The sequence below is a fragment of the Cydia strobilella genome, chromosome 9 (genome assembly GCF_947568885.1).
Source record: "Cydia strobilella chromosome 9, ilCydStro3.1, whole genome shotgun sequence".
Lineage (NCBI taxonomy): Eukaryota > Metazoa > Arthropoda > Insecta > Lepidoptera > Tortricidae > Cydia > Cydia strobilella.
In genome coordinates, this window is record NC_086049.1 from 15,085,424 (window position 1) to 15,107,930 (window position 22,507).

Genomic DNA, 22,507 nt, shown 5'->3' on the forward strand with positions numbered 1-22,507 from the left:
GTAGAAGAAAGTTTCGCTTGACACAAATTAATTATCTAAACGATTTAATTTCGTAATGAAACCATAAAGTGTTCATGACATTAATTGCGGTTGTGGTTTCGTCAGTTGTGGTCGAGTTTTTGTCATCTTATACAAGAAAAGGGACCACTCTTTTCTTCGGAACGGGGACGGATACATCAGTATCCGTTTATTTGTTCTGTGACCTGCTTGTGCAAACATCGAAGTTAAAAATATATTTCAAGCTCACCAGTAAGAACTGCTCCAGAGTACCCGAAGGCCTCAGCCTCGTATCTGGCGATATTTCCACAAGCCGGCACCAGCCAGGGCCAGTCGCACTTGAGCTTCTCAGCGTCGAAGCCGAGGCCGAAGGGGCAGCGGAACTCGTAGGCGGACAGCGGCGCCTTGCCGTGGTCCAGGCAGGCGAAGAACCAGCGGCAATTCTCGGGGTCGGCGTAGTAACCTAGAACCGAAATTGGTTACAGTGAGCAGTTGAGCACAATGTAACAAAATTGATGGTTTGTAGTATCCATCATCTAAACGAAAATTTTCAGTGATTCGGAGTTTGTTCTTGAAGGTTGTTGTGAAACTCTATGTAAATATTATAAATCCGTGTAAATGATAATATTAATATTCTTGTCTTTTCAAAATAGCTTCGACTAGACTCTGGAGGTCTGGAGGGTCCAGAAGCTTGGTTTGGAGGAATTTAGAGTGGATCTGGTAGGTACCAGAAGTGATAGTTATTGCAGTGTCTGCATATTGTCTGGAAGTCTGGCAATAATGATACCTTCATGTTCGGGGCAAATAAATCTCGTGTGGGGTACGGGCGCGATCTCGGAAGATCCGGGGCAGGCCTGAGAGTGCGGCAGGCTGCCGGGCCACACGCACACCTCGTAACGCGCGTCGAAGGCTAGGCCGGCGGGGCAATCGAACTCGAATACCTGGAAAAACGGTAAAAAGACTAATTAATATATTATTAGCATAACATTGGCAGTCAAAGCTGCAAAATTTCTTACGTCATACGCATAAGACTCGAGCGCTTGTTAACAAATCATTGCCACGAAAATGTTGAGCGTACCATTCTTCCATGAAGTGATTCGACATTGAACCGGAGTCACTAAATAAAACAGTTTACAGTAAAATTTAAAAATAAACATAGCGGTAAATCGCGCGAAGGTCGTTCATTCGCACGTCAAAACCTTAGCCTTGCCTTAGAGACAAAAACCGCTCAAAAAGTCATGATAACGACAGGTAAAAGGTGATGGGAGGAACGAAGAGTTATACCGTGTAGTCAGGCGAGAGTTGGTCGAACTTGACGCATCGGTAAAAGCGCGCGCAGGATCGCGGGTGCACGAAGTAGCCCTGACGGGAGCAGGAGAACTCCGTACGGGTGTCCTGAAAACAGATTAGAATTTTTAAATGAATAAAATACACACAACACACAACACAACACAATACATACATTGCAGTTAGATAAAGACAGGATCAAACCCTGAGTAAACCACGTGTCGTCAGGAGACTGAGTGGCGGCTGTCGCTACAGGTGTATCTACGTACTGTGATGTAACTGTACGGTACGCCTACCGACTATTTCCACAATAAGCTGTCATGGTAAGCTCATCACTCACAAAATGTATATCAAAGTTACGACGTTCGAATATGTCATCATGTGTCATAATATGTTCTTGTGACAAAAACAGTTACCTCACGGATCGAGTGGATGACGCCATCAGAGTCGACGATTTGTGTGATTCTGTAGGGGGAGACTTGCAGCGCGTCGAGAGCCCGCGCGTGCGCAGGGGCGGAGAGGATCTCGTGCTCCAGAGACCTGGAACCGCAAACAACGGTTTTAACTGCGAGTACAACATAATCAAACAACAAGTAAATTTTACATACATACCTACAGACAACAGAGACATAATCATCAGTTCTGTAGGTACTCTTGGGCACAAACAACACATTGAGTGTTGGGAACCCGCTCCGCGGATTCTTTGTTAGTAGTCGCTTTCCTCTATGAGCAGAAAAACGCTGGGATTGGCTACAAGCGTAGCGCAACAAAAACGTTGGCAGTGGATGCGTTAAAAATCCTGGCTAATATATAGGTAATTTGATTAATTTGTAATCGAACAATACTGCTGCTACAATAATTAAGCTGCAAACCGTAAACATCAGTACAAGGTAGTTTGATCTAGGAATACTTTTGCTCTGAAATATACCTCGAAACTTTAGTTTACTTTAGAAAATCGGCCCTGAAAACTCTGCTCTGCTTGTTCAGGACCTTAGCAAGGAAAGCCTTCAACGTGGGACCACATGGACTCTAGACGTCTTTGTCTGCTTTGTGAAGGGCCAGGCCAGCCGGCCACGGACGCGGCCGTGCTTGCCTTTAACGTCCACTGACGTTTTCGAGATACTTTCAGGTGAAGTTGTCTTACCTTAGAACAGCGGCACTGGGTGCTCCGCTCTGCTGATTTAGGACAGCTTTCAACGTCTACATGGAGTCTCGAGTCGTTGTCTGCTTCGTGAAGGGCCAGACTGGCCAGCCCAAGGACGCGGGCATACTTGCCCATGACGATTGATTGACGATTGATTGATTGATTGACGTACACTAAAAGGTTTCCTGGTTGTGTCTTACCTTAGGACAGCGGCCCTGGGAGCTCTGCTCTGCTGGTTGAGAACCTTAGCAAGGGAAGCCTTCAACGTGGGACCACATGGAGTCTCGACGTCTTGGTCTGCTTTGTGTAATGCCAGGCCTGCCAGGCCACGGACGCGGGCGTACTTGCCCTTGACGTCTACGGATGAGGAGTCTTCGAAGGACATCCAGGTTGTGTTCCTGGAAAGTTGAGTTGAGTGTGTTTAAAATAGCTTACTATGAATTAGTCCTTTGAAAGTAAGAAGATCAGAAAAATAGGAATAAAATTATTATAAATACAAAAGGATAATAAAGGATTGGAACAACAGTCGTAATAAGAAGCATTGATACAGGAAAATAAATAAGTAGGTAACACAAACTTAACTAAATAGTCCCTTAGTGACCTTAGTCATAATTGGTCATATGCCTTACGGGAAACGGTAGAAGAGATAGCTGAGAGTCGGTAACAGCTACCAATTTTCAGTATGTTGTTGGGCGTGGTATTGGAACCCCAAATAACATACTAAAAGTTGCTAGCGGTTACTGGCTTTGAACTAGGTTCCCAAAAGGGAGAGGACTACCTCCATTGTGTACACCTGCAATAATATATAACACAATGAAGGCCGCAAAAATAACTGACCCAACCTGACCCAATCATATTTGTAAAGTCATACCTAAGCATGTCACATATTTTTGCGGCCATCGAAGAGTAACATATTATTGCAGGTGATTGTACGTACAAGCTTATAGTATAAATATTCTCAAATGATTTTTACGTCTAAGACCCTAATCTGTTAAACAAAAGATACAAACTATACAGCGTAGCCTACATTTAAACAGTATTCCGTACAATCAATCACCCTGGGAGTGGTTTATTTTCAAAATCAAATATTATAATGTATATACATGTCCGAACCAATCTTAAAAGTCACTAGAAACAACTACCTATCCTATGAGAAACATTAGAGCAAACAATTAAAACACTACTCACTTGAAAGCATAAGGCGCCGACAGATCCTGGTCTCTCTCAAGAGTCCACCGTCCCTTCTGCAGCAGCCTGCAGAGCTCAGCTTGGTCGATCTCCTTAGGCTGGTCGTCCGCAGCGGGGCTGCCTGGAGTACTGAGGGTCTCGTTCGCCAGGGTGAACTGACGGGCGGTCGCGGGGAGGCTGATCACGATTTTTGAAGCTGGTACGCCGAGACCGACAACTAGATCAACTACGGAGTCCTGGAAGATTGGATGAAGTTGTTCATTCAGTGACTGTTTTTATAAAAAATAATGCTTGGTGGGACTTAATTATACTTATTTAGCTTCTAACTTGTCGTATTTGTTCCCGATAATTGAAAAAATTGTACAGACCAAAATTATCGGAACTGGTTTTGGACACCATAAGTCACAACCAGAAATTAGGTTCCAGTAAGTATCTTTAACTTACTTCTTTAACAGATAGAGGATATCTGGAAAACTGTTTATTTTAACTTCCAGTCTGTTGATAGAGGTTAAAGTGTTGTGACTAATGAACCGTATTAATAGATTAATAGCACCTTGAAAGAATATGTACGTTCAAGTTCAGGGGCCCGTTTCTCAAAAGCTTGTAAATTGTAATACAAGCGGATGTCACGTTTTTGACAGTTTTTGTTAGAAAGGGACTTCCACTTGTATTACAAGTTACAAGCTTTTGAGAAACAGGCGCCAGATGTCACGCTTTTTGTAGATATATGCATATGCACCTATCTATTATCGTGTATTCATGTGACTCAAATAGCGCATAGCGCGAATAGATAATACCAAGACGAGTTTAATTGTATTGTTAAATCAAACTGTAAACAGTGAATCTACGTTTAAGCAGTTATTAGGTAAACGCCTGCTGAAACTATTTTAGCAACGATGAATTTGTGAGCATTTGTTGGCTTATGCCAACAATCATTGCTTGAAATAACGCATACAAATTAGCGTATTTATCATGATTATATTTGAATATATACAGCACAAGCGCATAAAATAATACTTTATATGTATATTATATTTAATAAAGTGGGGTTTCTATCAACTTTTAGTTTTAAATACATAAACATAAAAATAAGTAAAATAATTATACTAACCGAGTAAAATAAGTTTAAAAAAGTAAACATATATATATTAATTAAAATAAATTAACAATATTAAGTGTTACCAAGTTTGTAAGTAGTTGATAAGATAATAAAAAGGCTTTTTATTATTATTATATATTATATTTATTAGCTGTTGATGTTTTAGAGGAAACTAAACCAAACAACAACAACAAATAACAACGTTGTTTGCTGGAAATCACTGGTCTAACTTGATAGCAATAACAATAACTCACTCAACATAGTTAGGTACACAGATACCTTTCAACATAGCTTTCATTCTAAAAGGACAAACTATGCCGCAGACGCTCCGACAGTCAAGGGTAAAAAATACATCAAATCCCGACCATCTACGGCAAATTCTATGCAGTTAGCTACCCATTAAGGTTGAATCATGAGGTCACGACCTATCATCAGTAGATTAGCAGTCTTGCGAATTAATGTTAAACTTTTCTTGATGCACCTGCCAATATGTGACCTACTTGAGTCAAATTATTAAACGCCTCACGTTTCTTTTAATGTAAAATATACTCTAACATAATATACTTAAGGGTATGTGAACAGCCGGTCGTTTTTTTCTGCAGGGACTAGTTTACCTTCGCTAGTCAGCTAGTCTATCAGATAGATATATCGTGAGACTTGGCGATATTCACTGTGTATGTGTTTAGATTGATTATTATTACTGCCGTTTAATTAAACATACGGGCATATTATAAACGGTTGATTATTTTCTTTGGATAACTCTACGGTAGCTTACACTTGCAAGTGTTTTAAATAATAGAATAGAATAGAAATTTATTTGCTACAAATGTGGTGGGTACAGAAATAAGGTGTTAACATGCAACTTTGCGAATCTAGTACATTTCGCCAATAAGCACACACACATTTAGGCACACCTTTATAGCCTAGTCTGTACTTGGATGAAATTATAGAAACCTAGACTGTAGCACAGTAGGATATCTATTTGGATAGCATGGTTGAACTGAACCTATGTTCATTTGAATAATGCCTTTTTTAATAACCTTTTATTCGCTAGACCCTCTCTAAAATGATTTTAGAAAGGGTCTAGGAAATTAGTTAAGTACCTAAAATAATTCAAAACATTGTAACGACCACTTCGTAATTGAGTTTATATTAATTAAATCAAACAAAACGTTAATAAATATATTTCGTAAAAAGCATGTGTGGTCATAAGGTAATTGTGAATTCTACGAAATGTGTAATTATAATCTTTAAGAAACGAACGGAAAACCACACGCCGTTATGTGGATACGTTTTTTATGACTGTGTAAAGTTAATCGCCTGCCTTACCTGTCGTCGTTATTTACTAGCCTTGTATTATGTATGTACATACTTACAACAAAAAACTGGTCTGTACTTAATTCGGATATACCGGACCCTAAGATAAGATCGGCGTTATTCGACTTTTTAACGGCAGCTGGCGATATGGCTAATCTTGCCAGGCGGCCTAGCCAAGGTGACAATCGCTATCGCTTCGCCATCGAATCGCTTTGTGTCTCTATCACTCTTCCATATTAGTGTGACAGTGACAGTTGCGTTTCGTTCGCTACGGAGCGTTAGCGATTGGCATGTTGTCTACGGGGCCTGAAGCTTTGAGACGATTACCGAAACTACCGAATTACCGATGTTATTTCATATGGATATAAGACATAGGTCATTTTGAAGGAGATAGGTACCCTAAAAGTATCAATTTCAAAATTTTATCTCAGTCAATTGTACAGGACACATAAAGGATCCTGACTGAAATTTTAGTCATGTTTAACATTTTGTCGAGAACGATTTTTTCTGCTCTATACAGCACAACCGAGGTTTTTGACCACCACACATTAACATGCTGACAGTGACTTTGGTGACTACGGAACTCTAAAAATTCATCTACGAATTAACTATGTTCTATATATCCTTCATTATTAATTAAAGATAATCATTTCTACGATAGTGGACAGCTAACATAATATAATTATCACATAAGCAACATACATAATACCTATAACTACTCTTGTTCACTATGACTTGCGTCCGTTTAAACTTGAACTATAGTTGGTCAAACCAAATTGGCAGTAAATAAGAACAAAAAAAACTATATTCATCCTTTTCTTTAGGGCTCTAGTACTAGTGTAAGACAAAGATAGTATGATTCTCTCTGTTTATGTTTGAAATGAGACAGTCCCTTGACAAACTATATATGTTACGTGGAGTCACAGCCAACTTACTTTTACTTTAACCATAAGGTCGGACGCATTTCGTTTTAATTGGCAGATTGATTATAGGTCACAGATATGGCAATCAATGGCGTTAAACGAATCTCGAAAAAGCTAGCTAAATTTTGTCTATGAATGAAAAACACAATTGTTACTAGGTAAGTAAATGATAACTTTATTAGAATCCATATTGTTGCTTCATCTTTCTTAGAGATTTTGTGCTATCATGATATTATTTTTCTTTCAGGTACAGGGACAACTACGGATAACAAATATGAAAAAATGTTATTTCATTTGTTGTGTGAATCCATCTACACCAACAAGACATCCACTGCTGGACATAGGCCTCCCCAGGGATCTCCACGACTGGTCTTGCAAGACCGGCCAAAATATCGAGAAATAAATAATATAAATAAACATGATAAATATCCCGTTTTCTATAATAGTTATAATTAGAAGGCCATGCAATGTTGTTACTCACTGTACCTACTTGAATCCAAAAAAATAAATATAAAAAAAGTTTTAATTTTATTTTACAATTACTACTTTATTATTAGTACATTACGATACAAGTGCGAAAAGTAGGAAATTGGCAACGAGTGGCGATAAATTGAAACACGACCGAAGGAAGTGTTTTAATCGACACGAGTTGCGAATTACCTTTTCGCACGTGTATTGTACAACGTTTTACAGTACATAATTATGGCCCTTTACATTTTCGACATATGCACGTATTGTACTAATTACCGCACTAGGGCGGTAACGTATATGTAGCACCATATGTACTAAAAAGTATTTTACAGTGCAACTTTCTCGCCCTAGTGCGTAAAGAGCACTTTTCATGCATATGTCGAAAGTTTAAAGGGCCATATGTACTGTAAAACGTTGTACGATACACGTGCGAATAGGTAATTCGCAACTCGTGTCGATTTAAAACACTCTCTGCGGTCGTGTTTTAATCTGTCGCCACTCGTTTCGAATTTTCTCTTTTCCGCACTTGTATCGTAAATAACTATTTCAAACTGCAAGGGTACGATGATAGATCTCAATTCAATATAATTTTGCAACATTTGGCATTATTAGGTTATAAATTGTATGGAGATGAAATCTATCATCGTACCCTTCCAGTTTGAAAAATACTATAGAGGCTGGGCAGTAAGGGATTGCTTTACTTGTAGAACTATATTTAGCCCTTTAAAAAAAAACTGATACCTGACACTTACAAACCTGGACTTCCTTGGGCTAGTGCTACTAAGAATCGTCAGTATTCTCCATCCTTTCTGAGTTGGAAGAACCCAAAGAGGTGAGATTTGTGAAAGTCAGGTTTTCAATATATGTGGCGTTTTCAACCAAACGGGTACCTACTACCTACTTATTGTTGTCATATTTCCATAAAGCTTCAAAATGAAATCAACCTAATCGACAACCGACAATGTGGTACCTTTTAGTTCAAAACGTCACATATTTTTATAAAATGTTATAAACTAATTTATTAATAATAATTAATATCTGGGAGAAAAAGAAAACATAAGTAAAAACTCAAAAATGCTCGTTTTCCCAGAGATAAGACCTAGCTAGATCGAACCCCTTACAGCAAATTTCATCGAAATCGTTAGAGCCGTTTCCGATATCACTGAAATATATTTCGGTTATATCGGAATCGGACAAGAATTCGAAGAATAAAAGGTATAAGAAACATAAGATAACACAAAAAGGACAAAAAAAAGTACCCCTGACGTACCAGTCTCGAACCCGAATCCTCTTGCACGTATTTCCACGAACATACCGCAACGCCATTGCAGCATACTTACACTGCATGAAATTGTCTACTACAAGCAATCACGGAAACACTGTTTGCATGTGTGAGTAATAGTAGGAAATAGCATGACAGAAACACTCTGTCGACTTTAAAAGTGTTTTTTACACTAATGAAGTATTCAATATTTATTATAATAGTTCAATATTTATGTAAAGAGTGCGCTAAACATACTTTTAAGTATACAGATACCAACACTATTCCACAAAAAAATAAAACCTGAAAATTTGCGAAAGTGACGCCATCTAGCGGGGTTTAAGCTTTGGGTAACCTAGTCGAACCACCTTAATACATTTTATTTATTTAACCAAATAAGAATACAATACTAGCTTTTTCGATTTTTTTATAATCCTAAATTCTTGATGTAGAAATTTTAGAAAATGTACCGATTCTGATATCTACATATTTTTATCATACAATAATAATTCTATCCAGTTAGTATAAATACGAAACTTCGTATCTTGCATATGAATTCGTATTTCTTTCTTTTATTTTTATGTTTGGAACCTGTATGGACAAATATGCCTTGATTGAATAATAATTGGTCAATATTATTCCTCTCATTTTATTTTAAGTTTTCGTTGAAGAAGCTCTTTATTATGTGTCACAAAACTCACAAAGCCCGTCATTAATCTCCTCAAACCTAAATATTAAAAACCTTTTTAATACACAGGCCATTAATATTGAGGAATAATAAATTATTTGTGATTCATATTCAGTCTCCAATTACCACGTCTGCAATAACAATGATCAACTGACATTTGCAAATAAAGTCGTTAGGCACAAAAAGTGGTAATTAACGATTAACAAGTATAAAAACTGATGACGGACACTACTGACAGTTTTGAGCACAGATTATTTCTGTGTCCAGTTTGTTTCCGGGTGCCAGAGGACATCACTGAAGAATGCTGACGCAGCATAACAATAAATCTACAGTAATTCATAAATACAGGTTGGGACAGATGGGTAACATTCGACAAATGTAGGTATTTAATTTGTCGAATGTTACCCATCTGTCCCAACCTGTATTTATGAATTACTGTAGATTTATTGTTATTCAAATTATACTAACAAGACTGTACAATTTACAATCTTAGAACTAATCTTGCAACTAGCAATACTAAAAAATTGGAGTCTCAATGTTACCCCTCTGTCCCCAATTCCCCCATTTGAGGGTATTACACTTTGTGGGTCTTGGCCTTCTCCACTATCTTCCTCCAGTTGGTATACTTCCTCATCCTCCTAAGATCTTCTTCCACGCAGTCCAGCCATCTTTTCTTAGGCTTACCACTAGGCCTTTTCTGTTGTGGCGTCCATCTTGTCATAATTTTTGGAGCTCTCGAATCGGGCAATCTTTCGAGGTGACCCGCCCATCTCAGCCGCTGGGATTTGCAGACCTAACAGTGAGAGTATTACACACTACACTTATTGCGAGGAAGACGAGGATTATCAAGACACTCACCGTGTTCATCATGTCCCACAACCCACTCAGCCTGCTAGGATGATACGTCATCTTCTTCACGGCCCCCAGATCATGGGTCTGCACCATCATCAGATCCACCTTCTTCACCAGCGTCCTCAAATCATAGTATTTCGCGAGTAGTTCAGGGTGCGTAGGAAGAGCCAGAAACAAGGGGCCGCCGCCGGCGCCGTTGAGGGCTTTCCTGGCGGCTTCCACGGTCTCCAGGACGGTGGTCTTATTGAGAGAGCGGTGGGCTTCGTGGATCTCCAAACCTTGGACATGTTTGGACTTCAGCGCTGAGCGGAGGTCCTGGAATAAAGATGAAAGAACTGTAGTCAAAGTTTGAGAGTTGCCCGAGTTAGAATTATCAGGTGGGATTTATATTAGTTTGCCGCCAAGACTTGAATTCTCTAACTATTGAGAAAAAAATGTTACTTTATACATAAAGAAAAACTCGAAAGTATCCAATGTTGAGAATATTTGGAAATATAAAACTGAAGAGATAAATATGTAAAAGTGTGTGTGATTATATTTAATAGAGTCTGAGCAGGCGAGGTTTTCATGCCAAGTGCTACGTTAAATATGGAGCTTGTAGGGATGTGTATGCATTCTTACTGTAAAATTAGCGTGGTCATATTGACATTGCTTGCATATATGAATTTCGATTTTACAATAGTTTCCACACCGTTTTAATTTAGTAATCGGAATAATCGGATGCCCAGACCAGTTTATCCTTAAACTACTCTTGCGCCAACTTCTCACGCCCTACGTTTCATTCGTACGTGGCGAAGTTTAAAATGTAACACACGGCGCGTGTACGTGCGTCTACATATCGCTAACACGATTAAACCATTACGAGTATTACGACGATACCAGTATGAGATCTTAAAAAATACGGTGTAGGGACACAGTATGACCTGCAGCGATAACTAAAGGATGACTCACGCTAGACCGGGCCGTGGCCGGGACGGAGCTTCCGGAGCTTCGTTTTCTATGGAAAGTGTGGTGGTACAATGAGGATCGTCTAGCTTAATTGATTTGTGATCGAGTGCCTTAGAGAAAATTACCTTCCTTTCTTGTCTTAATAGGAAACAAAACCAACACTGCAGTTAGGGGACATTTCGGTCTCCGGGTCAGTCGTTACTAAGGTCAATATATTAACTGGAGTGAGTACTTTGTTCGGCGGACAATGCAGACTCATCACTCACTCTACCTGATTTCTCCGAGATTTTGACGTAACGAATTTAGTTCAATGCGATATAGTTCTAAATAGTTAACTATCCTGGTATAAATAAGGACCGATTTATTTTCTAGCGCGACCGATCAGGTTAGAATATGTGATTGAGTTGATACATGTATGAGGCTCTTAGCCCATCGTGTACGACCGATATCGTTCTGGTACAGGGACGCCCTACGCCGCTCCACGGCCCTTAAACATTGTTATTGGGGGCAATTGACCTCCTTATCGCTGCGAAGCGTTACGTATTCCCATTGTCCAAAGGACCGGTACTTAATAAATTGGGTTCTAGACCCTCCCCCAGTAACCATGGTTCTATATTTATATATGTATATGTATTCAGATAAAGAGTTTTGGTTTGGCCAAACCAAGGTCGGAGGTCAATTGTAAGACATGACGTGTTTTGGGTACCAAGTTATCGCCGCCGCCACGCCGCTCGGACTAAGTACTTCAGTTTCGCCTTTTAGCGGTCAAATTTAATTCAAATTTAAATAATTGCCTCAATATCCCGTACTCTGCGTCACCACCCAAGTTTCTCTTAAGTACTTAGTATCTGTTACCTATCTGCCCAGTGAATACCTACTCAAGCTCCCGGCTGCTCAACTCCCACTCTGGATCTCGCCTCTGCACTCGTTGATTTAATCAGCATGACGAATAGTACTGCTGTAGCCTAGTGCCAGTACTCATATGGCTTGAAACTTAATAGAGTATCTTGGGCCTAACTCAATTGTTATGTAGCATTAAGTAGGTCAACTACCATTGGCTGTGTCGCCTCTGGCTCACTGCATCCTCAGACCTAAGTCGGAGAGGGCTCTAATTCCCTTCCATGACAATTCAGTTGTTTGGCTTTAGTTTAGTCCCCTTTACTCATCTAAATTTAGGTAGTAAGGAGTAGTGTATCTAGTAGTGACCAAGTGAAGTAAGTATCGTGACAGAGTTGTATGAGAGCGGGATTTTTAGTACTGGAGATTCGATCAGGCTCATCTCATGAGTTCAGGATAGTATCCGTGGACTGGCTATAATTATACTTAAACGAAGTCTGAGTCTAGCGAATCTCCATTATTAAATACCCGGGGACGGGTCTTAATCTTAGTAATAAAAGAAGGTAGTATCAGTTTAATTATTTTATTTCCAAAATTTTTAAACTTTTATCTACCCAGACACTTGGGTAATCTAGACTAACACAAACGAAACTGGTTGATTATTTAGACCGTGAATGAATGCAGTGGCATTCATCCGTAGGCCGGACATTCCATTCCTAGCGCCATTCTAATCAAGGGGAAAACGAAATGTCCAAATGAAAAACCCCTTCGGCATCAATCAATATAATATATGTATATACGTGTATATATGTACATCATCGTTATACTAGTGCATGCTTGCAATTTTCTACTCAAAAGAATATTTATTTAATCATTGGTATCACCGAGGTTGAGACACACTGACTTATCATACATTATTCTAGAAAAGCATCTTATCTACAGCGCGTCTAGGTAGTTTCACAGTCAGACCTCAAAGTGGTCCCATTACATTTAAATCTCGCCCATCTCAGTATCTACCCGCGAAGAATCCCCCCCGGCCCTGGGACCTCTAACGACTCCCCCGCGACGACAGCAGACTCCCTTATTCCAGATCTCCCGACATAATGCCGCTAGTAAAATGGTAAGTATGATCACCCCCACGACAGCGACTCCAATTTCTATTTGGTTCCACTGCCGGATCCCTTGTTTCTGCCCCGTGGGATAAATGTTGTAAGCTATCAGATAGGTATCCATTTTACCCAATCCGCAGCAAATTGTGAAGCTTTAGCTCTCGATTCTATTACCAAAGCTGTGAAACAACCTGTGACTTACTATGCATAAAGTTAGAAATACTTTACCCGGACTCCCGTAGCCCCACTTATTCTCTTAGAATTAGCTCCTCGAAGCCTCTCGAGTCGCATAAACTCCCACCTCAGTGGATCACAAACACTTCTATTTATTTACACTGGTAATGGCACTCCACTCTCCCGCGATGTAAACTTAGCCCACCAATCACTCAGGCTCTCTCTCTGAACGTGACTCGAACCTTTCGCCGGACTTGCTCGACTCGCGCCCAAATTCAGACTGACTTCCAAATCCCGTTCCCTGCTTTGCCTCCCGTTTCAAGAGACTCCTCCCCCTGGAAAGAGAGATGGTACCCCCAAATAAATCTGTCCGGGCTTCATTTTTCGGCCCATGCGTTCACATGCTCGTGATTGGAGAATGACCATTCGATCATCTTAGATCCCGCCCTCCCCAATTCTCAGTAAATGTACCTTTTTTTTCCGCCACAGTTTTTTTTCACAATTTCGCTTCCGTCAACATCTGTTATCAATTCGCATTGACTGGCTATTCCAAAGAATCAATTGTACAACTAAATTTATGTCTTCCCGTCTTTGCCTAATTGCCTTAGCGTCGTGTTGCACCCATTGTTTCTTTCCTCTTAATTCTTTGGGCGTAGTTATTTTAGTGTCAATAAATCGTGAATTGTTTTTGTTTAACTTAATGGCTATAGATTGGGTTTTTGTCTAATTTTCGAACAATTCTGACTAAAATTTACCAACACCCTAACCCTTGTCACGCTTTCTAAAATTTATGACAATACGTTATTGGAAACCATTTCGAGTATAATAAATGGACAGATAAATCCATGTCAACCATCTCAAAAGCACCAGGTGATCACCGATCAGCCGTCATAGAAAATGACATGTCGGATGTGTTTTTAAGACTGATGCTAAGATGGTTGTAATTTTTTATTAAAATGAGGAAATGGTTTCATACATATACCAACTTAAAGTGTCTTCAAAAACGTAGGGTAACAGAATACTTCTGGTAGTCTCCGGTTAGAATTAAAAGTTAAAATACTGTCCAAGTATTTGTAATACTTGAACTGTGTCAGTGTTCTCGCCTCTGAACCGGTTATGTCAACCTTACACCGAGATTAAAGATTACGTCACGTCGTTTTCAGACCAGATCTGGATCATTTCGTTGATTATGCCGCCGTCCTTGACCGAGAAGGCTTTCTTGTCCTTCGCAAGTTTCAAGTGAACGAGTCTGCAATATGAATATTTCTTGTGTATGAAATTGTTCATTACCTATATACAATCAAGTTAGTTGGAAGTAGATTATGATGCAATTGAGATTTTATCTTAGAGAGCAGATAAATGAATAAGATGTAAGCTAAGGCGAGTACGCGAGTAATGTGTTGGTCAGTCCCCTAATTTTTTAATACTTATACTCGTACTAGCTTTTGCCCGCGACTTCGTCTGCGTGGAGTTAGTAATTTGGGTAGCTTATTTTTTATTCAATCTGCTTTTTATCGATTTCATCGATTTTAACCTAAACAATTTACTTAATTTTTCTACCTAAGGTCAAAACTAGTCCTCTTTCTTGTCTTTGTAAGTAATCTGGAGCGGTATTCGACATGCGTTAAGTGACGTTTCGTGTTGAACTTCAGTTGAATGGAAGAAATCGTGTGTTGTCGAATAGGTAAATTTGACATTAGCAATCCACAGTTAGGTGACAACGAAACCAAACCGAACCACGCAGAGTTCAGAGCCATTTTAAACCGTATAGTAGTAAGAAAACAAAGTTGATTTTTGTTGCATAATTTTTTCAATGAATGAGTTTTGGTTGTACCAAATGATACTTTCCACAGTTGATGAACAAATGATTCATTCCACTGTTGAACTGATGTTGAAGCCGAAACTGACAGTTGTGCATCTCGAATAGGGCCCCTGGTCTCATTTAATACCTAACAAGTGTTAACATACTGTCTAACGAAATAGCTTTGGAAACTAAATCATACTATTAAGTTACATATGAAACAGGTAGCCGCACCCAGAGCTAATCTGAATCTTAAGTGCTGAGTGATCCATTTAAACGCATACGTTCGCTCATGTGCTGTTCTTCGGATAAAGAACTTAATTGCATCGTGCGATTCAGTGCGAAAACTGACCTTATGTATTTACGATAAGGTGTTTATTGCACTTAACTTATTTATGCTAGAGACAGGCAGTCACTGATTCCATAAATTACTGGTAAGCAAGCATAAGTGTGTGATTTGCGGCTAAGTATAATCGTAGTCGTAAATATTGCAAGTGTAAAATGTAACGCGCATGTTGTAGTCACAGATACTGAAATAATCGAATTTAAACTGTTGTGAGACATACTAACATTGAATCATTTTACGGTTTAGACTCACTTGTTTTAGTCACTCGCGGCAGCGGCAGTACGCAACACACGGTCGTCGTGAACGCTGCTCGCACTATTAGTGCTTGAGAAAGGAGACCTAGGCTCTCCGAAACATGTCGCGCGAGTGACTAAAACAAGTGAGTCTAAACCGTAAAATGATTCGATACTGAAATAGTTATTTATTTTACGTAGAGGGCAAAGTTGTTGTTTGAACTCTTGTGCTAATCTTGATACCCGAGCAAGCGAAAGATTCCAAAATGTAACCAAGAGCGTAGCGAGTTGTTCGAAAAATTGAATCTTGAGCGTTGCACGCGTGGCACTGGGTTGAGAAAATTTTGCCACCGAATGAAACACAAAATTTTTTACCACACCAACACAAGAAAAATACTAACTGTAAAATTTCAAACAAAATCAAAGCAAATTGATTCAAAATTAATGTTATTATATATTCATCATTCAAAATCATTATTTAAAAGTCAGGTGCAAAGCTAACCAAAAGGAATTGAGTAACTCAATAAATCTTTGGCAGACGTAGGATACCTACTCTAGAGACCCATAAGGCAACAGGATATGATACAAAAGCCACCAGGATATGATACGAAAGCCACCAGTAAGGAAACGTATGCGGATAAAATCTAAGAAATTACTGATTCGTTACGTTACACTTTAATCGGCGGGTACAATCACACTATTTACTCCCAAGGGCTTTATTATAGGGGCGTTTTTCACCAAACGCGTTTTATTTCCACTTTCTCTCGATTCTAGGATCACTAGTGTTTCCGCCCTTGATGGTAATAAATAGTTTAGAGGGGAAATAGTGGCTATTGATGGCTTTGCCTGTCGAAAGTATGTCTATCATTCAAGTTGTTTAGCAGCTGGGCGTTTTCTAAAATAAATATACAAAACCTGATTCTCACAGATCTTGGTGTTTTTGGGTTCTTTCAACTCAGAATCACTAGCATTCTCATCCCTGATGATAAAAAAATGTCCCTAAAATTTGTATAAAAATTGTACATATAATACGTCACGCGCATACAAGTAAAAACATTTTCACACAAAAACGTGGCGTAATGGAATGGACATTTTGGGACCTTTTTTGGCAGGATGGAGAATGCCGTCGATTCTGAGTAGAGTGAGCCCAAAAATGTCTAGATTTGAAAGAATCAGGTTTCATTATTTATTTTAAAAAACGACACGACGCAAAACTTTATATTCTTTACTGTACTTACTGCACTGGACTGAAAAATTGTACCTACAATTTTTTTATGAATTTGCCGTTTTAATAGTAGTGCTGTTGCAGTAGGTATCAACATAGAGTAACTTATACTAGAGCGGTACTGTCATAGTAAATTTTGTAACCCCAGTAAATTCACTGCCATCTGTCGACACACTTTAAAACTAAAAATGAAGATTTATAAAAATACGATAGAATGTATTTAAATATAAATAAATGATTTTTTTATTTGCATTAATTATTTTTATGATTTTGACCCATGTTCTTTCACTGATATGCGTTAAAATTATTAAATAACAAACGAAACCGTCAACGCCATCTATACGACTGTAGGCCAAAACTAGTAGCGCCCTCTGAACGAGAATCAAATTTTCTTGATTTTCGAGGCACGTTTTTTCCTTAGACTGTATCCATCTATTACGTATCAATGACAGTTTGAGTACCGGAAAACCCTCAATTAACTAGTTGTATGACTTTGACGTTCGTTAAAACAAAGTGTAATTTCTTACCACATAACTCTAACCTTGTGTGACCTTGTCTAATTAAACACTCACATTGTACACTTTAAAGATTTAAAGCATAGTAAATGTATCATTGTTTCAAACAAAGATACTTCCTACAATTATTTATCTCCTTAATCTTACAAAGGTTATTCTACAAATATAATTACACAGTTCATCTATATAATGAGAAACAATGCCAGTTTCGTACAAATTAATTGGAACAATAGTGGTTTATGCAAATGTATGACTAGTGTACTAGTTAATGGTTTGGAATACGCCCTTTTTATTTTTAAGTGTGACGGAACAGAACAAGGAATTCAAGTTGGAATGGAGAAGACGAGATTATAGGTGATGTATTGCAGTTGAATTTTTTTAAGGTTATCAGATCAGATGCCCATAGGTTTTCAAATGGCAAAACCAGAGTATTACTTTCAAATTGTACTTACACTTTTTAATAACAATACAATAACAACTTAAGACTAAACTTAAGCCTAGTCAAAAAGACCCCCCCCCCCCCCCCGAGTTATCCCTGGCGCAAAGGTGCCCATCACACTAGCCGCGTTACCACGTTGAATTGCGATGGACAACCTTTGCACCAGGTACGAACCCGCGCGGGTGTCAGACCCCTTCTCCCTAATGCGACGTCCCACTTCCCTAATAAAGGCAATAGCCTCTGACCCCCAGCACCCAGTAGTCTCAAACGCCAGGGGTACAAAATAATAGTTAACTGCCAGGTTCGCGTACTTATCCCGCTTTTTGACCGCGGCAACAGCTGGCTGGTGGCTTTTTAATGGTATTGAAGTTGCAATACTTGCAATGTTGTATACATTCAATGCTATAAACATTATATTAGCCATGTTGCTTGAGCTAAATAAAAAAAATACAATACTATACCTAGGTAGGGTCACAAAAACGATAGTGACGTTCGATAACGTTATAAATGATGTAATTTCTGGGAAAATTCTTTTGCCCGAGTTTCCTCGGTCACTCATCAGCTTCTAATTTTCAACATGTTTATTTATAAAAAACTTTTATATGACCGCTTTAACGTACCTAAATCCTTTTGAATAAAGGTAGATACCTAAGATTTATAGTTGGTCAAACCAAATTGTCAGTAAATAAAAACAAACAAAACTATACTCATCCTTTTATTTTGGGTGCTAGTACTAGTGTAAGACAAAGATAGTATGATTCTCTTTGTCTATATTTGAAATGAGACAGTCCTTTGACAAACTATAGGTAGTAATTTCCACGAGTGGAAAAGAAGAATTAATTAATACTAACCAATTACAGTGGAAATAATGTGACAACAACTCTACTTCATTAACTACTTACCTTAAATTGGTACAATGAAATAATACGAGTTAGTTTCCTACGCTTTATCTTAGTGCAACCAGTCCAAGGGTATGACAACACAATGAAATTAATAGCTTTTCGAAGACAGTACAGTAGTAAGACAGAGGAAGACTAATGTAAGTAAGTTATTCATTCATTCATTTCATTCACTCAGTGCAGAAGCAAGAGTGCATCAAACAAGCGAGAAGAAACCTTATGTCAACGTAGTATGGTTGTCGATGGTCAAAATGTGTTTCAAGTTGTGCTTATGGGATGATTAGTCAACTTCTTGTTGGGTTTTGGTACAAGGTAAGGAGAACAATCTTTAAATGTTCTAAGTAAAGGTCTTTCACTGATGAATTACTAGAACATACCTACCTACTAAAACTATCTTGTTTTAATGAAAGAATAAATCTGTACCGTAAAATGGTCCTACTTTGCTCCACTGTAAGGCAATTTTAAATAAATTCTTAAACTGTTCATTATTAAATATTCAGACGAATTGAATATTAAGAAGAACATCTTATGTCACATATTTTATCGGTAAATCAACTTGAGACATAGTCATAGTCATTTATTTATAACTAGCGACCCGCCCCGGCTTCGCACGGGTGAACCGTTCTCCTTTCTCTTGAATCACTCTATCTATTAAAAAAACCCGCATCAAAATCGCGTAGTTTTAAAGATCTAAGCATACATAGGGACAGACAGACAGCAGGAAGCGACTTTGTTTTATACTATGTAGTGATATTCTAAATATTTATGAAATGTTGTTTTATAAAAAACGAACCTGGGAGCACAAGATACCCATTGTTTGGGGTATTTTTCATATTTTTGAACTTTGAACTTGTTAAAAGTGAATTTAATATTAAGCTTGTAAAATGAACTCTACCTACATAAAATATTGCCGACATATTAAAATTCTAATAGGTTATATATATCTTATAGGTTTCTAAATATATCGTGTCGCCAATATCACTCATTGAACTATCAAAGTTTACAAGGTTACAAGGTTTATATTTGTCAAAACACATAATGCAAATTGCAAACCTAAACACAACATTTTAATGTAAATAAAGTAGGCGTAGGCACTTTTCCAACATTTCACTGACTGAACTGGAATATTTTTAAATTATTGCACTTATTTTTAACTTTAAACCAGAAGGCCAATTCTGATTTAACAATGTGTGAATATTTTTGTTTTGATACGACCTTGCCAATTGCTCACGCTGATTGTTCCACGCGCGTGCGTCAAAGAGTCGTGTCATAGGGCATTTCGCTCGCACATGATGGTACGCTTGAGGTGCACTGCTAGCCGTATCATAATAAGATCAAAATCATTTAAAATTATAACAAATTGTTTAATCAGAATCGGCCACCTGACCTTTGCTTTGCTCCAAATACATCGGTTTGTACATTAATTACATATTTTATACGTTAAGTTACGATTTGACATTTGTATGAGCTGTCTTAACATTGACACACATTTTTTTGTTATTGTGGTGTCAATTGACATGTAGGCAGAATTTTATGTAGAGCATGCAAATGTCACCTTTTTAAGAGAGTGTTGTGTAATACCTAATTATTGTTTTTTTACACGTAACTATATACATGTTGAGCTGTTTTCAAGCAAAATATTACCTATTGTTGGTTGTCATTTATTATTCATTTGTACCCAAGTATTTATTTTTAAGATATCTTTATTACTTTTTTTTACCGCTATATAAATCCTACTTTAAGCAATGCCCCGGATTCGGTTTGTCTTGACTTTAGTTTGTTTCCGCGCCCTACCCCATGGGGCGTTTTTTAAAATAAATGGGTATCTGTTCTCTAAATACAGTTCAGTAATTAAGTCGTGAAATGTTATCATATAGATGGACATTTAAAAATCCTTACTAATATTATAAATGCGAAAGTGTGTCTGTCTGTCTGTTACCTCTTCACGCTTAAACCGCTAAACCGATTTAGTTGAAATTTGGTATAGAGGTAGTTTGATTCCCGGGGATGGACATAGGGTAGTTTTTTATCCCAGAAATCATCCTTTAAGGGGGTGAAAAGGGGGGTGGAAGTTTGTATGGGAAATCGATAAAAAACTGCTACGCAAATTACTAACTCCACGCAGACGAAGTCGCGGGCAAAAGCTATATATTAAAGTTATATATTATAGCTAAGCTAAAATAGCAATATCTCATTCCACGCATGCTTCTACCACACTTGAAAGGCTACAACCGCTAATTAAAATGTCATTATTGCGAGCAACCAGCAGTTATGATAATATGAACGAGATCATTCACACCTAATGTCACGCGCATAAATTACGACTGACAGTAGACGATGCACCTTAGTGTGTAGGAAACAGGGTTGAAAATTAAATTTAATTCAATAGTACATAATTTATTGTAGGGTGTGAGTGACTATGCCACTGGCAGGCTATGATAGTATAGTATAGGCGCCTTCGTAGTACCTGGAATACTATGGGCTCTATAAACCCGAGAATTTGTATTTAAATTTGAGTGATTTTTACGAATATTTTGACGACCGGTCTGCCCTAGTGGATAGTGACCCTGCCTATTAAGCCGATGGTCCTGGGTTCGAATCCCATATTTGTTCCTAAGTCATAGATGTTTTCTATGTATTTAAGTATTTTATATATTGTATATAGGTACTCGAAACACAAGCCCTTTTGTGCTTCCCGTGGGACTTAGTCAATTTGTGTAAGAATGTCCCTATAATATTTATTTATTTATTTTAGCTCGGTTATCGGCTAAATAAATCGGTTATAATTTTTTACTACTAAAATCAGTAAACTTCATTAGATCTTTGGCTTTATCGCAGTTTCAGGGTCACATAATTTTTTTAAGGTTTTATTCAAGCACATATGTGTACTTTAATCAATGATTTGACCTAGTATGTGTAATCGGCAGTTTAGCAAAACGTCTACACTGGTGAGTGTTTCGGAGGCCGGCAAACGTCAGTGTTGATTGGTTATTGCGCAGGCGACGGCAAGCGACCAAAAGTTTATGCTAAAGTAACTAACTACTCTAACTAGTACCCTGCTTTGTCTAACTGAATGACTTAAGTTTAAAGATGACAAGCACCCGGACGTCTACCTTATAAATTAAAATTATGAATAATAATAATAATAGGACCTCGAATCTAACACTTTTAACTAAGTATAGAACTCCCGTGCGACTCAAACATATTAAAATTATTTTAAACGGGTCACTCGCGTCGCGTATTCTTAAGTCGAATAAACTATTGACATGTTTCGATACAATTTTCGAGGATCTTCTTCTCGGAGCAACTTACTTTCTCTGTACATATTATGAAAAATCGCTTTCTTTTCGTTCGTAGCTACATAAAGGAGCACATCCACTCGAACTAGAGATAGTCGATTGATTAACACGCGCAAGGTCGGTCTACTGATTTTCATTACCATAAACATTGACGGCTCAAGCGATCTAATGTTTTTGCGAGTCTTGCAACACTTACTCAACGTGTCGCAGGACGGGTTAGGTAGCATTTTAAGAAACCAATATAAAATAGGAAGGGTTAGTCCAACAGCGTTTCACGTGAGTAGACTTAAGAGTTCCTGGCATTCCTCGAAAGAATAACTTGATCAAATATGAAAATGTTTGTATTGCAAACACCAAATACAGTCGAGGAATCTTTCAAGAAATGGATCAATAAATGTTTTATGTGTACAAGTCCATACAGCAATAATCTCAAGTGACCATCGGTGGGGATTGTC

The 22,507-nt window shown here is 38.2% G+C and overlaps 1 protein-coding gene across 1 annotated transcript in view; it reads right to left on the reverse strand.

Annotated features, from left to right (window-relative positions):
* Positions 1 to 22,507, reverse strand: part of LOC134744378 (uncharacterized) — a 47,183-nt gene that overhangs the window by 5,528 nt on the left and 19,148 nt on the right. The window contains exons 2-8 of the mRNA XM_063678159.1: positions 10,234 to 10,542; positions 3,617 to 3,852; positions 2,629 to 2,826; positions 1,701 to 1,824; positions 1,282 to 1,392; positions 785 to 938; positions 248 to 460 (exon numbers count right to left, since the gene is read on the reverse strand). Of these exons, the coding sequence (XP_063534229.1) occupies positions 248 to 460; positions 785 to 938; positions 1,282 to 1,392; positions 1,701 to 1,824; positions 2,629 to 2,826; positions 3,617 to 3,852; positions 10,234 to 10,542 (1,345 nt within the window). The remainder of the gene's footprint in view (positions 1 to 247; positions 461 to 784; positions 939 to 1,281; positions 1,393 to 1,700; positions 1,825 to 2,628; positions 2,827 to 3,616; positions 3,853 to 10,233; positions 10,543 to 22,507) is intronic.